The sequence below is a fragment of the Lingula anatina genome, chromosome 4 (assembly GCF_051362555.1).
Source record: "Lingula anatina isolate TDL-2025a chromosome 4, LinAna3.0, whole genome shotgun sequence".
Lineage (NCBI taxonomy): Eukaryota > Metazoa > Brachiopoda > Lingulata > Lingulida > Lingulidae > Lingula > Lingula anatina.
In genome coordinates, this window is record NC_141770.1 from 3426969 (window position 1) to 3444432 (window position 17464).

General features: G+C 34.3%; 1 protein-coding gene across 6 annotated transcripts; it reads left to right on the plus strand.

Annotated features, from left to right (window-relative positions):
- Nucleotides 1-4363: 4363 nt before the first annotated feature.
- LOC147762076 (uncharacterized) lies at nucleotides 4364-12118 on the plus strand. Of its 6 annotated transcripts, none has more exons than XM_087011369.1 (15): nucleotides 4364-5062; nucleotides 5582-5681; nucleotides 5862-5931; nucleotides 6101-6310; nucleotides 6491-7541; nucleotides 7682-7853; nucleotides 8076-8182; nucleotides 8327-9143; nucleotides 9358-9507; nucleotides 9666-9827; nucleotides 9958-10095; nucleotides 10249-10435; nucleotides 10757-10981; nucleotides 11129-11338; nucleotides 11526-12118. In XM_087011369.1, the coding sequence occupies exons 7-15, from the start codon at nucleotides 8081-8083 to the stop codon at nucleotides 11815-11817; spliced, it is 2283 nt and encodes a 760-aa protein (XP_086867495.1). In that variant the 5' UTR covers nucleotides 4364-5062; nucleotides 5582-5681; nucleotides 5862-5931; nucleotides 6101-6310; nucleotides 6491-7541; nucleotides 7682-7853; nucleotides 8076-8080; the 3' UTR covers nucleotides 11818-12118. The 6 variants fall into 6 exon arrangements, with proteins under 6 accessions (XP_086867495.1, XP_086867490.1, XP_086867491.1 ...); XM_087011364.1 differs by having other exon boundaries at nucleotides 4368-5062; nucleotides 8032-8182; nucleotides 11526-12116; XM_087011365.1 differs by having other exon boundaries at nucleotides 4368-5062; nucleotides 6494-7541; nucleotides 8032-8182; nucleotides 11526-12116.
- The last annotated feature ends 5346 nt before the right edge of the window (nucleotides 12119-17464 follow it).

A 17464-nucleotide genomic window follows, 5' to 3' on the forward strand; every position in this document is an offset into this window, starting at 1 on the left:
AGAAAATCTAGAAGGCAACTCTCACACCATACCTATTACATTCCAACGCATCTTTGACTTTGCTTTCATTTAGGTATGTGGGAAAAGAAAACCTTCTAGTATCTCATCTTCGAAATAACAATATCATAATTGCTCTCCTCTCCAAATAAGTTTTGAGCCTCAAAACTTTTTCACAAATTAAAAAGATCAAATTAAAATAATTAATTAATTAACTCTATAATTCACTCTATAATACATTAAATTTAAACTACTTAAACTAATTTGATTAAAAACTTCATTTAAATTTAAATTGAATTAAACAATAGCAATGTAATAATTTTGTTGATATAAAACACACAAATAAAATAAAATACAATATTCATAATCACAAGTAAATATTACAATATTTAACACATATAACTTGCATAAGGCTAAGTACTTTTAATATTATCTTTACTTGTAGTCCTTTAATTGCCTTAATCATAAAAAAGTTTAACAATGGTAAACCAGTCCTGTTTATCTTCATGTAATCATTCAATTATTATGACATATTCACAAAAAAAATCCTTTAAATATGTTTAAGCAGATATATATATTAATATGCTGGTTTCATTCAAAATATAAACACAAATAACTATCTATATATGATTTTGAAATATTTAATATTAAAAAAATGAACATTCAAATATCAATATTTCTATTTATAATAAACATTTAAAATTATCATTACTCTCAATTTAGACTTTATTTCTTTATTTATGGCTATATAATCTCTAAATATCATTACTGCATAGATATATTCAATTATTTTTGATTGAACTTGCACCATATATATACTACAAAAAAAAAATTATATAGATAATACATTGCAAAGCATATATACTTATAAACACCTATTCATCAATCACAATTACTGAGTAATTTATCATTTTCAATTAACTAATTGCTTCTTGATTGTTACATTACAATTGTCTACTTTATTGCTAATGATAAACAAATAACTATGCAAGATTATTAAATATGTTATATTATTCCTTAACATGATATATAAAAATTATGAGGCAAAGACAAGTAACTGTAAAAAATAAACATGCAATACATATATTTACAAACAAAAGCCAGGCAAATATAAGTAAGAGCAGAAAAAGCAAGTGTTTGAGTTATCCATCCTCCTTTTGCATATTTACACAAAAACAATCTAATTTTGGCACAATGCTAATTTCTCTCCTCCCTTAAAAAAAATATTTATTCAATGATAAACCAGAAATTGACAATGGGCAAAATTATAAACTGCTCTTATATAGTCAATTCAATAGCAAGACAATTCTTTGAACTTTTCTTCCTTTTACATACCCCAATCAAGATGGCAATAAGTAAAATAATAACAATGCATGATGCTATAATTGATAAGCTTTTCATGTTCAACTATTCTATTCCATTGAAACCAAGTTGATGTTGGCATTAGTAAAAACAAAACATGGATTTGCCTTGACCTTTTGAATTGCCAGTACAGTTGTTGATAAAACTTTCACTTCGTAAGCTACTGCTTATGAAAACAAAATTGTCATTCTTTCAATAATTAAAGCTATGTAGGTTAAAGTTTCATTAAAGTTATCATTACATCTGGTAATTCAACATCTCCTGTTAATAAAATTTCACTCAAAGACTAAAAAATAATGTGGTCCTTTTCCATTGTCTCTGCCAATGTACCAAGCCTTACACTTATTTGTGAATCATTGGCTAAAAATTCTCTAAATTAATGTGACACAGTGAATCCCACGATCCACTTTAAACAAATATTTAATCTAGATCTACTCCTTATCTAGACCAGCTAAAAATAAGGTTAACGTTATTTCAATCCAGAAAAAATAGATATCCTCCTAACAATAATAATAGATGTTTTAATTAAGTAGCTACTACTGACTTCTTTTTCTTTTTCCCTTTCATTGTTTTATTTGCATGAAACTCTCTTATTAAAATGGAAGGTACCCTATCTGCAGTAACCCAATCAGATTTTTAAAGGTATTTCCATTTAATTCTATACCACTTTGTACCCCTGTAATTAACACATTTGATGATTTTTTCTGCTTCATCATAGCGTTCTTTACTTTCTTGGGGTTGTTTATCAACATCTTTTTGACTTCTATTTTCAACTGAACTATCCTCATTGTCCTGAATTAATTCCTCAGAGACGTTTTGTTCATTTTTATCATTTCCCACACTCTTTTCTTTTAAAGATTCCCTAATAACAGGATCTACGTAAGGTTTTAACCTGTTGGCATGCACAGGAGACCTTAGTTGTTTGTTACTCTCACATTCTCCTAGTAAATATGTAGCCCTTCCTACACATTTGGCTATGTAATATGGTCCACTATATTTTTCTGTAAGTTTGGGACTCATACCTTTCTTTACTTGGTGATTTTTTAACCAAACCACGTATGTTTCCTTGAAAACTGGGAATTCTGCATTTTTATTATAATTTTTGCAATCTTTGTGTTGAGACTCTTTTTTCAATAACATGGCTGCTTGCCTCCCTGTTTCTAATTCAGAAAGTTTCTCCTTTACAAAGGTCTGTAAAGATGATGTTATATCTTTCTCTGGCTGAACTATCCTATCAAAAGGAGTCTCCATTTCCATTCCAAACAATATATGAAAAGGTGAATAACCAGTGGCAGTTGATGGTGTTGATCTGTATGCCATCATCACTGAAGGAAGTAAAGATGCCCAATCTTTTTGATTTTTCGCACAGATTGATCTCAAAGCTTGGCTAATGAAACTGTTCATTCTCTCACACACACTGTTACTTTGTGGATGATATGCAGAAGTACACACTCTTTCTATCTGATAGATGTCACACAAAGCTTTAACCAACTTTGACCTAAAATTTGCACCTCTATCTGAAACTAAAACCTTTGGTGCCCCATATCGAGTAAAGACTTGAGAATACAATATTTCTGCAATTTCAGAAGCCTCTTGAGTTTTCAATGGAGATGCCTCTGGCCAACGAGAAAATGACTCTACCACTAACAAAATATATTTATACAGCTACAGGATTAATTTCGAAGACACTTTAATAGCCTTGGTTTATAATCCTTATGGTAGTTAAACGACTATTATCGGTGCGTTAATTATAGGGAATTAAACCTTAAGCCGTTGGGACCCAGCAGCGATAAATACTACTCTAACTCGGCCTAAATTTACTCAGCTCGCTTTTAGCCACCCACTGTGAGCAGGACACCATCATCAATAGAAAAATACTCCTGCACTTTCATTAAGATAAACAGGGTGATAAACCCGATGGGGTGAAAATACCGGCCTTTGTTAGTCAGAACAATAGCAGCCCTCGGATCGCGTCGCGTATTTCTCGAATTAAATGCTCTCAAATTGCCTTATACTGTTGAATAACCACGAAGAAAAAATAATAACTGAAAGTCCTTGAATAATCCCACCTTTTATAATACTTTTTTTTTTACATTTCAAATGACGAACATTTTGCTGTTGCGAAACACGCTAGTAAAAATCGCGCACTATCTTTCCCGACTTGGGTTTATTCAATTTGATGCACTATAAAATTAAGAAATTTAAAAGTTATAATTATATCATTGTCAAGGTATTTAATTTCAATTTAAAAAAAATAAATAGTGTATGTATCACAGCTGCATAAATTTTCAACATTTTTCTAGTCGTACACCATGATACACCGCAGTAGGGTTATAAGATTGCAGTCATTTTAATTATTCGTATGACAAACAAACTGCCAAATTATGAAAGGGGGCACCTTCCGGACCTCCATACATACGGCACCTGGCAAAGCTGATAGACAAAAAGGCAATTTTCAAATTTTCAGCGCGAGATCGTTTGCAATCCGAGAGAGACGAAGAGGCAATTTTCATATCTGCTAAAAAGACTTCGTTAGCCCAGGGAATTATATCCGATATAATTCCCTGGTTAGCCAAAGAGCAAGACGAGAACGCAAGTTTCGTATCGTCAGCGGGAGATCGTTCGCAATCCGAGTGAAACGATAATGCAATTCTCATATCCGTTCAAAAGCTTCTGTTTGCGGAAGATCGTCAGCCGGAGATCGTTCTCGATCTAAGCGAGACGAAGAGGCAATTTCATATTCATTCATGGGGATTGGTTCGCAAAAGAGTGTCAGCGGCAGATCGTTATCGATTGTTATTAACCCTCCCTTCCCATTGAAATTTATTATTTTATAAAATATTTTCCACTTCATCACACTCCCACCCCATTTTGGACAGCCTGTATCCCAATACTAGGAAAATGGCTTGGTTCTGGGTGAAATGATGTAATTGAACTTAATTGAATAGCCGCAATGTATTTAATTTTATCTGATTTTATTACTGGTGAAAACTTAGCTATGATATTTGGCGAATTAAATTTATTTTAAATTTACATTTAACCGTACCTGGGAATTTTGAAAATCTGTACTTAGAATTCTAAAAGGTCAGGTTACGCCCCTGATCCTTAACCTACCCCTCGCTGGTTAATTACTAGTTTACTTAACATCACAAAACGCAGTAGATCACTTTCCTGAAACCGCACTAATACGTGTATCAACAGATTTGCTCGCGGGGTTTATGTAAAGGGTGGTTGATTTTAACTTGTGTATAGGCAGAGCTTAGGTTTTGCGTAGCTCGTGAAGTTTATATGCACTTTTTCTCAAAAGTGTTTTAACATGTCCTGCCCCACCAGTCAGCTTTTGTTCATTACATCCGGGATATAGCGGTTTCGTTCGTGTCTCTGAAATATATGAGTCGTCGTAGAAACTTCCAACACTTTACTTGCTTCATGAAAGTCTGCCCTTCCATATCAAAGTCGAACATTCTGCGTGTGTTGCTAGACTTTGTTTTGATTATTTTTAACGACACAAGTTGATAGAAGTCTTAGCCGCCCTGACGCGTTAACAAGAGTTGCAGCTCTTTGTTAGTAACGAGCAGTGGTGGGTGGAAGGGTATCACGTGATTTTCGGGAGCCAATGAAAAAAGCGGAAATTTTACAGTCCGTAGTATGTACACAAAAGATCGCGTTTACCGCAAAATACCAGGAAATAAAAGTTTCACAGGTGCGTACATGAAATTCTTACATTATTTATATAAAATAGTTTTACGGATCCAATAAGACATATGTCAAGAATAATCTTGCTACATAACTTTTAAATCTGTGCTATACTTAATATTTTATCACGACTTGTAGTGGACAGTACTGTGTTTTTCATCGGACAATAATAATCGGAGGTTTTACCATAAACACCCCAACTTTCGAGTGGGTTATCTCGAAAAGCACTCGGACGAATCTTTTTAAAATTTCCTCAAGCTTTCATCGTATATTGAATTTTTAAAAAAGTCGATGGCACCCGATGGCACCCCTGGATCTTAAGAGTTATAGGCAGAGAAGTGTTGCATATAAATAGATTTACTGATTTGTAGAATCTTAGCTAGTATAATTCATGTAGATGGCCCGATAGACTGAAATGTTGTACAATATCATTCCCAATGTGTTAGAAAGTATAATAGCTAAACAATATCAGATTTAGAAATAACAACAGTGATCAAGAGTTATTTGCAGATGTGGTATTTTACAGTTGTTGAAATCCTACCGGTAGTATACTCAGCTAGTACTCGTACTGTACAGCAGTTTATAACATACAAGTAAACATAAGTGGGCGAGAGAAGATGGACGAGGTAACTAACTATTTTGTTCATTATGTACACATTTAATGTAATAATATAATTCCATGGTTAAGTAAGGCATTGCATTTATGTATCTCAACATTTAAGTCATTATTAATAAGTGCCTCTCAGTAACTTACTGTACATTGAGAAGTCTAGTGGTAATTAATTGCTATTTGGTTACTTTAATAGATGCTGGAATATGGAAAAAGGTGTCGGTCAACTCCAACTGGTTCTACACCTGTGCAAAAGGAAAAACATGGTAATTCTTTATTAAATCTTTAAGACCATCAATTTGCTTTAACTGAAATGTTTAGTTATAGCTAAAACACACATTGAAAGTCAGGTAAATGGCACTGATTGGTACATTGAAGATATGTTTAGGTGCAAAGATCTACAGTAGTCATGTATTGATTGAGTTTTCATTATAGTTAGAGCCACGTCTGCCAGGTCTCTCTTCCCAAATTACAATGATCCATGGCAGAGTAATGAGGTTAGAAAGTTAGTGGAGTTCATTGGAATAGCAGACTCCACATTAACCTCATGCAATGAACACCAGTGGCCTTCTTCTAAAAATCGCTCATTTTGGCAAGAATGTGCTGAATTTATCAGCAAGGAGGCTGGCACTGTACAAAGATCTGGTAAATTGAAAAGATTTTAGAAACTTTCAATGTTTCTTTTTATTGTTGTGAAGTGTTACCTGGTACTTACTTGTTTGTAGTTGTTAAGGATTATAAAATGTAACTAACATTTCATTTCGATGTATTTCTGAATCCAATGAATTAATAATAATTTTTGTTAATTTTGTTATTTTTTACTAGCAGATTATGGTGGAAGTTTCCAGTCAGGTTTCCTTGCTGCAAGTTAAACTACAACTGTTCGGGTGGAAGGGATTATTTTTAGGGAAAAGATTTTGTTGATTTTTACTTTTCTGACATACACCTTTGTTTAAGTTTGCTTCATTTTGTTCTAGATGGTTATTTAAATTTTGGCTATAAGTGATGAATAGCACTCTGTGAAACATTCTTGAAGATGATTTTCAATTCAAAATGTGCTTGTTCAATTTGCTGTGATTGGGGGTGGGGTATTAAACTGTCATGTATTGCACTTGACATGCCCCGTCAATACCCTGATACTCTCAGCATACTAAAAACAAAAGCACAATGTATGTATGTATATATATATAGTAAATTTTAATTTAAAAAAAAAAGACCTTAAAGATTTTAAAAAGATTTTAAATAAGTTACGTTCTTTACCGCTGCATGCTGTGGTAACTTATACAGCAACTTGTTTATCACTTTTTGTTTTGTTCAAATTTCAATAATAATCACCTTTTTCTTTTTTATTTTTTTTTAGGAAATGCTTGCAGGACTTATGCCTTGAAGCATCTAGCAAAAAAATTTGACTCTGTAGAAAAGGCTGAAGATCATTTTGGAGTTTATGAACTTGAAGAGGAAAGTGGAAAGAAAAGTCCAATTGTTGAACATGAAGATGATATTGAATTGATAAAAAGAAAGACCAAAGACATGGACACTGGCCAAATTTTTCATTTGATTGATTTTTTATGCCAGGAGTTGATAATTGGTGAAAAAGTGTTACCGGCCAATTTTTTTGAATCTCTTCTTTCTTTGGTTCAAACAGAAAATAGAACTCTAATACTTAATTTTATAGATGCTCTTAAAAAGGATAGACTGACGCCAGGCAAAATGCCACATGGAATGATTTCATACATTTTTAGTTTTTTATCCAGTGAGGAGATGGGTCAGGTGATGAGATGCCCGCCTGACTATGAAGCATACATGACAACCATGTATGCCCACTTTGGGAACAAGTGGATATCTCTACATAATGGGCCAATGTGGACTGGTACATGTAAGTGCAGACCTTTTATTTATTATTTTATTTAAAGTACTAATTAATGTATGGTTCATTATAAATAAAAAAGTAAGACAGATTTAAACTTAATTGTTTCTTATATAATTCTGATTTATGAAGCATACTTGTATCTATAGGTTCTGAGAGTACACGAGAAAACTCTGTAGGGAGGGGTAGAGTAGATCACGATGAAATGGAAACAGACCACAGTTATAGTGCTGGAACAGAATCAGCTGCCCATGAAGTTGAACTTGCTGGACGGGACCTTCTCAGAGAGGCCATTGATATGACTGTAGGTCCATTAGAATGGTGAGTAAATTTAATGGACTCGTTTCTCCCAAATCTATCAGTACACACTTGATGTAAATTTAATGGTTTCTATTTATATCATAGTACATATAAGCGTAGACTTTTAGTTTATATAGCATGGCAATAATGACATTTTGTACAATATGAGAGATAAAAAAGACTTTTCTTTTTTACACAGTTCAACATCAAGATCAACTCTATGGGCAGCTGATTCTGTTTCAGACAGAATGGAAATAGATGAGGGAGATCTCAGCATTGAACACATTGAAAGGCAGCATGGTTTAGTGAAAGTCAATAAGCACAAACCTATGCAATTGAAGATCATAGAGGTAGGATCAATAATTATTCGAAATTACATTCCATTTAGTTATTGCTATTATCATAGATAAGTTTTGTTTACTAATTTTCATTCCATCACATTTACATCTTCAGTACATTTCTGTACACCTCTTTAAAAAAACTTTGATTTACAGGCAAAGTGCAATATTCCTGGCATCAGTGGCAGGTCCATAAGAAATAAAATAAAGATGTCTGGACATTTTGGATCTAACTGTACGGGCACTTCTGTCCAGATGGGAATGATCCATAAAGCCAAGCAATCTAACCCCAGTGGAAAGTGGATTATCAAGTATGATCTAACTGATGTCACTCCTGCCCTAAGGGAGAGTGTCAAACACGTGTGGGCCGGGGATGTAGACATCGGGGACGGGGAGGTGCAATTTTTACACATGTGCTACAGGGACAAAATAAAGGCTGTCGGAGAAATAAACAAAGGTAACAGAAGGGATGCTGCAGTAGTCCTCAGTGATTTACAGAATCAAAGGAAGTTAGTCCTAGAAGATAGGCCATTTCTGGAAAAAAAATACAAGGAAGCTAAAGTCAAATACAACTTGAAAATAGAAAAAAAATCAACTCCACCAGAAGAGAAAATGTTAGCCATTGCATGGGACTTACAGGAATGTGAATATTTACTAGAACTGGGCCTAAAAATATCCAATTCCATTGAAAATGTGTGTACAGCTGTAAGACGGGGTTCTGAAAGATGTATCCCTTCCGATATAACTCAGGTCAAAACAGACCTTATGCTTTATTGGAAGGGATCCTTCAAAAAGAAAAGAACTGCTGCTACACATTTACTTGTATTCATGATTTCGGATGAGCAAAGAAACACAAGACCTTATGCTTTGCCTGTCAGGTGCCTGGCAGTAAGCACCCTGAAAGACAAGAAAGCAAAACTGCTTACTGAAGAACTAATACAGGCAATGACACAGGAGGGCATGCATGTTGTTGGTATGCACTGTTTATAGAATAGAAATTGCAAATGAATAAGTATTAGGCCCATTTAAATGAAAAAGAAAGCATCTGATTTTTTAAAATTTTTGAAAGATAACTGTTTGTCAGTGGGATATGTTTATATAAAAGTGTTAATTAACAAATTTGTCTCATTTATATTATTATTTTTGTTTTCATTTAAACAGATTTATATTTTGCTTTTACATTTCAGGGTCAGTTTCAGACGGTGAATTTAATTCTCTGAGAACAAAGGGAGGAAGACCAATATCAGTCATACAACTTATAATGGATTCAAAGGAGGAGGCAAGGAAGATAAATGCAAATCAAATTGAGGTATTCCTAAAAGTACAAAAAGGACCCGGTAAGGATGACTTCATTTGTAATGGTTGTAAAAAAGATCACAATGTTTGTTTTTAATTTAAAACACACAAAGCATGAGTAATTGTGTTTAACAGACAACTCAATTTTACGCATGCCCCATGATATGTTCTGATGAACTTAATTTTTCTTTTACTGTAGATGGAAAGCTACAATCAGAACGAAGGCATGAGGCCATACCACTTGATGACCTTGAAACATTAGCCTCACTTCAGGACGAAGGTGTTCTATTTGAAGAAGCTATTTTTGTTTTGAGGAGGAAACATTTTCCTCACATGCATAACCCGTACCCTTGGGTTGCAGGTAAACCAATATATCATTTCTGTGAAAATTGAGTACTAGTACATTTTTTAGTAATGTAAGTTGATGCCATTTTGAGAGACAAAAAGAGGTATTATGATGAACTTCATATGTTTATATCTATTATTTCAAGGTAAATCTGAAACAAAATCAGACTGCCTCAAGTCTTTAATGGCAACATGGATTTTCCGAAACAAAATCGAAAAGTTTGCAAGGGAAGGGATAGATTTCAAAAGTCATTTAATGGCTTTTGAATATGATGAAGAAACTGGTAATTATTTATCACACTAATAAAAACAGCTTTAAATCTTATTCAACGAGTATCATGCAATCATTATGATTACCACAAAGTAAAGTTTCATTGCAGAGTCAAGATAATTTCATCCTTTAGCATGTAATAATAGCATTCATAATTTTTGCATAGGTGAACTGCTGCATGAAAGGGAAGATCATGGTCATGTACTAAAAAGAATAACAGCATGTCTCAGAGATGGACAAATTCAGGACTTTGACTGCACAAAGCTTGTGGAGGCACTGCATGACAAAGACACCAACCTAACATACTCCGCACTTGTAGGGAAAAACAAGCAGAGTGTGCCTGATTGTGAAAGGTTATTTTAATTTGACCATTCCCACAGATATTTGGACCAATCTATCTCCTTAGGGATTCTCACTGAATTGCTATCAACTTAACCGTCATAAATTTATGTCACGCTGTTAATTATCTTTACCCCCTTGCTGGTTTGATAGCAATTTAGTGAGACTCCCCAGGGAGTTAGACCAATCCGGATGGATTGATATAGGCATGGGAATCCAGGCCTAATATCTAACCTGTAAAATGTTTATAAACTATTTTAAATTGTTTATAAACTATTTTAATTTCCTGAATAATCTACATGTTTTTCCTAATACTTACCCCTTTTCATTTTAAGAATATTTTCTAAACCTATGATCACATTCATGGAGGAGAAAGGGTACACTAATGAAGCCAACTTTCTCAAACTCATATTCAACTGGCACAGAGCTGCTGATGGCAGAGGACTCACAGAGCAACAAAGAAGGAAATACAACCAGAACTTTTTGAACTATATACTTGATTCCTGGATTCCATGGCATGCATGGCCAGGTTATAATTATAAGGACATTGATGTCAACTGGTATGTATAGACTACATCATATACACTGAGTGTGACATAATACATTATGCATGTACTTCATGTGGGATTTTTTATGGTGGCTTTTAATAAATTATTTTTGATATGTCATACATGGGCAAATATTTAAATTTGTCATCTTATTTGTAGCCCAATCAAAGGCATATGTGGTTTAACAAGAGAACTAGTGGTGGCCCTTGTCTGCAATCTAGAGTCGAAGTTGCAGCGGTCTACAGATGTCTCACGCCCTCCAGAACACCCAAGGGCTTTTACAACCGATGATGTGGAAGCGTTTTTTGCAATGTTGAGGGGGCTGTTGGGAAGAACCTTTGACACAAAACAGTTCTTTGAGCAATATCCGTAAGTATATAAGCCTTAAATCATTTTTTGGCATAATGAATGTAAACTTTGATAAAAAACAGCATATTAAATTATTAAAAAAATAACATATAATATATATATCAAATGAGTACTTAAAAATATATATAGATAATTTCCGCATTACTTTCTGATAACATTATTAATGTCTATTCCTTTGCATATTCAGAAAAATCATTCAGGAGTTCTTCAAAAAGCTAGACAATGAAGAAAAGTTCCATTATTATACTGGACACTGTGTTTATGGGATAAGTGAACAACTCCCCTCATTTAATGAACCTGCTAAAAGTGACAGGATAGAAAAATTGAAGGGAGGGAGAAGGGGAGATCCAGGTATATTTGTGGCAGGTAGGGCAACCTACATCCCAAGAGGTGGGCAGTCTGTGAGAGCAAGATTCCACCATGCCACTGAAGAGCTACCACCTGTGCAGTTCCCTGTGCCTGATTGTCTATCTGATTGATATTACAAATGATCAATATTACAGTAAGGAATTTTCATCATATTTATTCTTTCAATTTTATTGCAAATTCCTTTGTATTTAAGAGAACATCTTCAAATTTACAGGAAAGGTTCACAGTGATCAAAATTAATACAGATGAAATTCAGATATAAGAGTTATGGAACCGTCATGCTTGAAGTAACAGTTTGTTGATAGAAAAAATTTCTTTGTAAATATTTTAATTCTATATCAGCAACATAAAAAAATTTCTTAAATTCAATTGGTATATGTAACCAACACTATAAAGAAAATACCAGTTTATTATTGAACATATTTACTTTTTCTTATCACTTGGATAGGCCAAGCTCCTTTTTTAGTAACAAATAACTTAACATAAAAACCTGGCACTTTCCACAACCTAAAGGAAATGTTGTCAACTCTGCAACCAGTCACTAAATCTAAATTAACGTACCGCCATAATTCCTGTGGTAAATGGCCAATTGTAATCCACTCTCCTTCGTGCAAAATCTGGACTGCCTTGCTTCCAATAGAATAATCATTATCCAAAATGAGTCTTGTTGATACAGTTTCAATAAGCTTTTTGTTCATTTGGTTATGTATGTTTTTCAATAAGGTTTGTCTATACTGAAAATGGGCAACCCCCAATACTTTAAAAGGTAGACAGTGCTCAACATTTTCATCAGCAACATCTTCATCAGCATGTCCTTCATCAGCAATGTCTTCATCAACAACCTCTTCATCAGCAACATCTTCATCAGCATCTCCTTCATCAGCAACATCTTCATCTTCCCCCTCCTCTTCTTCACTACTTAGGTTTTTGTTGTCATCCTCGATGAAAGGTGCACTATCAGACTCCCAGTCCCAAACAATTAGGCAGGGACCAAATAACTTAATGTTAGTTTTGAAAAAGTAACGGACAAAAATGGTAAAAGGTTCAACATTTAATTGCAGACTTAAAATATCACTAGATGAAAATAAAGCTGTCTGTCTTGATCCATTACATAGTACAGTGGTTCTAAGCAATTCAACAGAAATGCCTGGGAAACAAGGAATAGTGTGTGTTATTTTGTCTGGAAAAACTTCTAAAACAGTCATTTCCTCATCACCTCCTTCTTCTGCTTTACAAATGCATAACATGTCTGAAAATAATTAATACATAGAAAATATGTGACACTGATCTATTGCTGAGCTGCAGGTGTACCGGTATATAGAATCTGTCTTGAGATGAAATATACATTTGGTGTAGATATGGGGTATATTCCTTTCTTTTTATGACATATTTATTAATTTAAATTTTAAATTTAATTCGTTTTGAATTATTATGGAGCAAACAATTACACCTACCTTTCCCAGTTTGTTAAAATAAGCAGGACTTAGAGCAAGATGAGTATGTATACAGTGGGCAATAAAATGACGTCGACCACACGACCAAACGATAAATAACGACGTAACGTTACGATTCACCCGTGCACATACTAGAATTTCCAAAAACATTTCTTTTTTACAGTGACATAGTTCATTTCCGAGTTTTTTCTATCGAGTCTGACCCCTGAAAAGTCAATGAAAGCATCAATATAACATTTTATTAATTCTTCAAGCAACAAATAAATGATATAAAATTTACGTTATTACCATGTAAGTGTCGCATTATTGAACGACGTTACAGGAAGACGTCGCCGGGAGCTCACTTTCGATGTTTACTCTTCGACGGCAAAACGTCAAATGAGACATGTGCGTGCGCATCTTTTGACGTATCACGTGATACCCTTCCAACCACCACTGGTAACGAGCTAATTGCACTCTTAACCTACCCCTCGCTGGTTAATTACTAGTTTAGTAAACAGTACAAAACGCAGTGCAAAACGAAGATCACTTTCCTAAAACAGAAAAAAACTCTGTATCAGTTCACATATGCTATCTCATCCATCTTCACTACACAAATATGAGCGGTAGCTGTCGTGTGTACTGGGTAAGGGGGTAGCAGTGAAACATTTGTTATAAATATAGATACAAATAATGTTCGCATCCTTCACCCCCTGGTAAATAATTAAAAAAGTGGGTTGATATGTATTGTAGGGTGGCGTTCCGTAATCGTTTTTATTATCTTATCATTTTCTTTTGTGTGAACGTTCTTTGTCATGAAGTGCGTTGAGTCAGATGGTTTTATCCCCCGAATAGCTGAACGATTCACTGTCCATCTCATGCGTGTGACAGTTGCTTTTTATATATGTTTTAATTTTGTTCGCAATGTATGTATATTATTTGGTATACGATGCGGTGTACAGAATGTGGTCACAGACGTAAATATTTGCATCGTGATAGACTGGGCTTCGAGATCTAGGTGGAAAAGGCAAATTAGGTTAATAACGAAGTTTATGGCCACAGTAATTAGTGGCCGATTTCTCACCTCATTCTCTTCAACCAGAGGTAGTTACAGATAACCATCGCCTGTCTTTATTTCAGGGACATTAGTGCTGGCTCATGACAGCATTGATAGTTTCCTACTCTTTTGTCACTTCCTCTTCCATTGTCTGTTGAGGTATGTCCGATGAATACCGATAAGGACAGAGACAACAGCACGCATATAACAATACTGCTGGAAGGCTCAAAATTATCACAGTTTATGTAATTTTATTTCAGAGATCAACTTAAAGATTGAAAGCACTCACTACCAACACTCGAAATTTGTACAAATACTTTTTTCGAAATGAACGTTCTCAAACGGAATGTTGAGATGTTGGTATGTGCTTTGTAGGCTGTTGATTGAGATCGGGTTCAGCCCCGTCGTAAGAAAAAATATGTTATAGTGATCCAAAACTATGCGATATTATACTCATTTTTGCTTTATTATTATTTAAGATATATTATAATATTATCTGTAGGTGAAACAAGAATGTAGTGATGAAAAAAAAGTAGGAGGGAAAACCAGAGGACTAGCAGACTCCTTATATAAAATAATGACAGGGAGAAAACCTGATGTGAGAGTGGCCTTTGTCTTCTGTCTTTCTTTCAAATTTTACTGCACTGCAGATACCAATGTTTCTAACTTTTTTGTTGAAGAATGCTGATACTGGTACGTGTTACTTTGGAACGCTTGACCCACGTAGCATCCTAGGGGTATATAAGTTTTCACTGTGACAGGAAAAAAAAAAACAGAAGAAAAAATTGCTGAAGTGTTTCCTTTTATTTATACTGATGAATCTGTTATCTGTTTGCCAAAAAGCATTTTTGGTTTGACCACATTCTCTATTGTGTCTGTCTGAAGAGAAAAAAGGATACAGGGTATATATTAGAAGCGTTTTACTTGGGAGGGGGGTCTACATATTCAATATACAATATGTATGCGTACATGAAGAACAATTGCATTATCATAAAGAAGGTTTAATTAAGTTTTGTTTACATTAATACAAACGCTGGATAATTTTTACAGAAAGTTAATTGTCCTTAAAACGTCCTATATTTTATCAAATTTTCAGCAAGCAGTAATCTGTAAAATGAAGCAAATAAAAACAAACAATTTAAACACTGAAAATTCTTATGAAAATTAGGCTATTTAAGGGCCCTTTTATTACTTAATATGAAAAACGGACCTATTTAAAACAACTTTTACCATCAAGCAAATGTTGATAACAAAATAATACTGAACGTTGCATGAAGTGAATATGTTAGTTCGAATGTTAGTTTGATCTTTTTTCCACAATTTAAAAGTTTAACTGTTTTAAAGGTTTAACTTGTTACTTAAAAGTCTAATTTAGTTTAATAGTCTAACCGAACAAATGTTGATTCCATGCAATTAATGGTTATAAAATTTAAGTTGACTTTTAGATGAAACATTAAAACAAAAATAGTGAGCAACATGGCAACATAAAAATAACCGCAAACAAACCAATAAATTAACACTGTGGTCGCATAAGGCATGTACATGTGCCTACATCGTCTGAATTACCTTTGTAACCGTACTTGTAACCTGGAATTCAATTGGATATAAAAGTGTAAAGTAAACAAAAAGGTTACTGAGGTGCATAAGCACTTTTAACAGTTCTATCTAAAAGCTATAACGACTTTGTCGCAATGTAGTTAGCGCGTTCGATATACTGTTGCTTGCACATGTAAAAAATGGCGCCAATGAAATATCAGCCGCGTGCTCAAAGTCGACTCGACGCGGAATGTAGTTATTGTTTTGAAAATAAAGTTTCTGTGAATGGTGGCCTGAAAAGATGTTTACAGTGTAATATGAAGTTTTAAAGAACATATTAAACCACGGCAGCATTAGTATATTCATATCAAGCAGACTCTGTGCATATACGCTAGTCATGCCCTGCAATGTGAGGGTCACGCTGTCGAGATCGCCCGTTCAACTGTTCAGGTAAAATTTAAGTAATGCTCGGCAAATCCATAGTGAAATAAGTCAATCAAGTTGTCTAGCGAGATATATGATGCAAGCACGTTCCACAAGGTTATAATTAACTGAAGCGATCTTAATAGCTGATTCAACGAGCCACACGTCGTTTACCGGATTACATAACAAGCAAAGATAAAGTGGTGTTGGCGTCCCGCTGCGGCTTCAACAGCTTATTTTGACAAGGCTCGCGCTACGTGATGGCTTGAGAAAAACATCATTGTTAAACCTTAGTGTCGATGCGTTAATTACTTATGGTCGCATTGTCTTCTTCCCACGGCGACCATTCATAAAAAGGGGGCGTAGTTAGGTATTAGACGAATTTTTTAATCACCCAACGCGTTAGTGGTGCGTTGTCCTCTGACATAATCCGTTACCTGTATCTCTCATTTGTCTCTGGTAGTGGCCCTAAAATGTCCATATGCCATGTATGGAAAACATCATTGATAGGTAATGGTTGCAATGGAGCTGGATGATGGTGATATTTTCTTTTTGACCTTTGACAAACTTCACAGGATTTTACGTAATGTTTGACATCCTTGTAAACAGTGGGCCAAAAATACTTCAGTCGAATCTTTTCTAAAGTTCTTTGAAACCCTTGATGACAACCACCTACTTTAGAATCATGATAAAATTTCAACAATTCACTTCTCATTCCCTTAGGAATTACTATTTGTTCAACAACTCTACAATCACCTACTCTTTTCTTTTGTTTACTTTGGTAATGATGACACAATATTCCACACTCATCTATGAAATAATTATCTTTCAGATATTGCTCACTTTTATTCAATGGAAATTCTGTAGAAGCTAGAGCCTTGAAAATCACATCCAAATCCACTGAATTCTTTTGTTCCTTAACCAGATCTTCACTTTCAACAGTTATTGAGTACACAGATATATCTTCCTCAATTTTTGTTTCTTGACTGTGTCCTTCACTGACCTCATTTTCCTCATCATATTTCTGTCTAGACAAACAATCTGTTGGATTCAACCGACCTTTCTTGTAAACAATGTCAAAGTCTAAATCCTGCAATTGCAGCGACCATCTCTCTAATTTCTGATTTGTAGACCTTTTTGATTTGAGCCATTCTAATGGTTTGTGGTCTGTCACTACAGTAAAGTGATTTGTTTGCAAAAATTGTCTAAATTCTTTTACACCCTCAACCAGTGCAAGACATTCCTTTTCTGACGTGCAGTAATTCTTTTCTGAACTTCTTAAAACTCTTCCACCATATGCAATTGCAT

Excerpts from the sequence above, each read along its gene's own strand:
- LOC147762076 (XM_087011364.1), top strand. The coding sequence starts at position 7,196 with ATGGACACTGGCCAAATTTTTCATTTGATTGATTTTTTATGCCAGGAG. Across the intron at positions 9,828-9,957 it reads CCCGTACCCTTGGGTTGCAG|GTAAATCTGAAACAAAATCA; the intron begins GTAAACCAATAT and ends TATTATTTCAAG. Across the intron at positions 10,096-10,248 it reads TGAATATGATGAAGAAACTG|GTGAACTGCTGCATGAAAGG; the intron begins GTAATTATTTAT and ends ATTTTTGCATAG.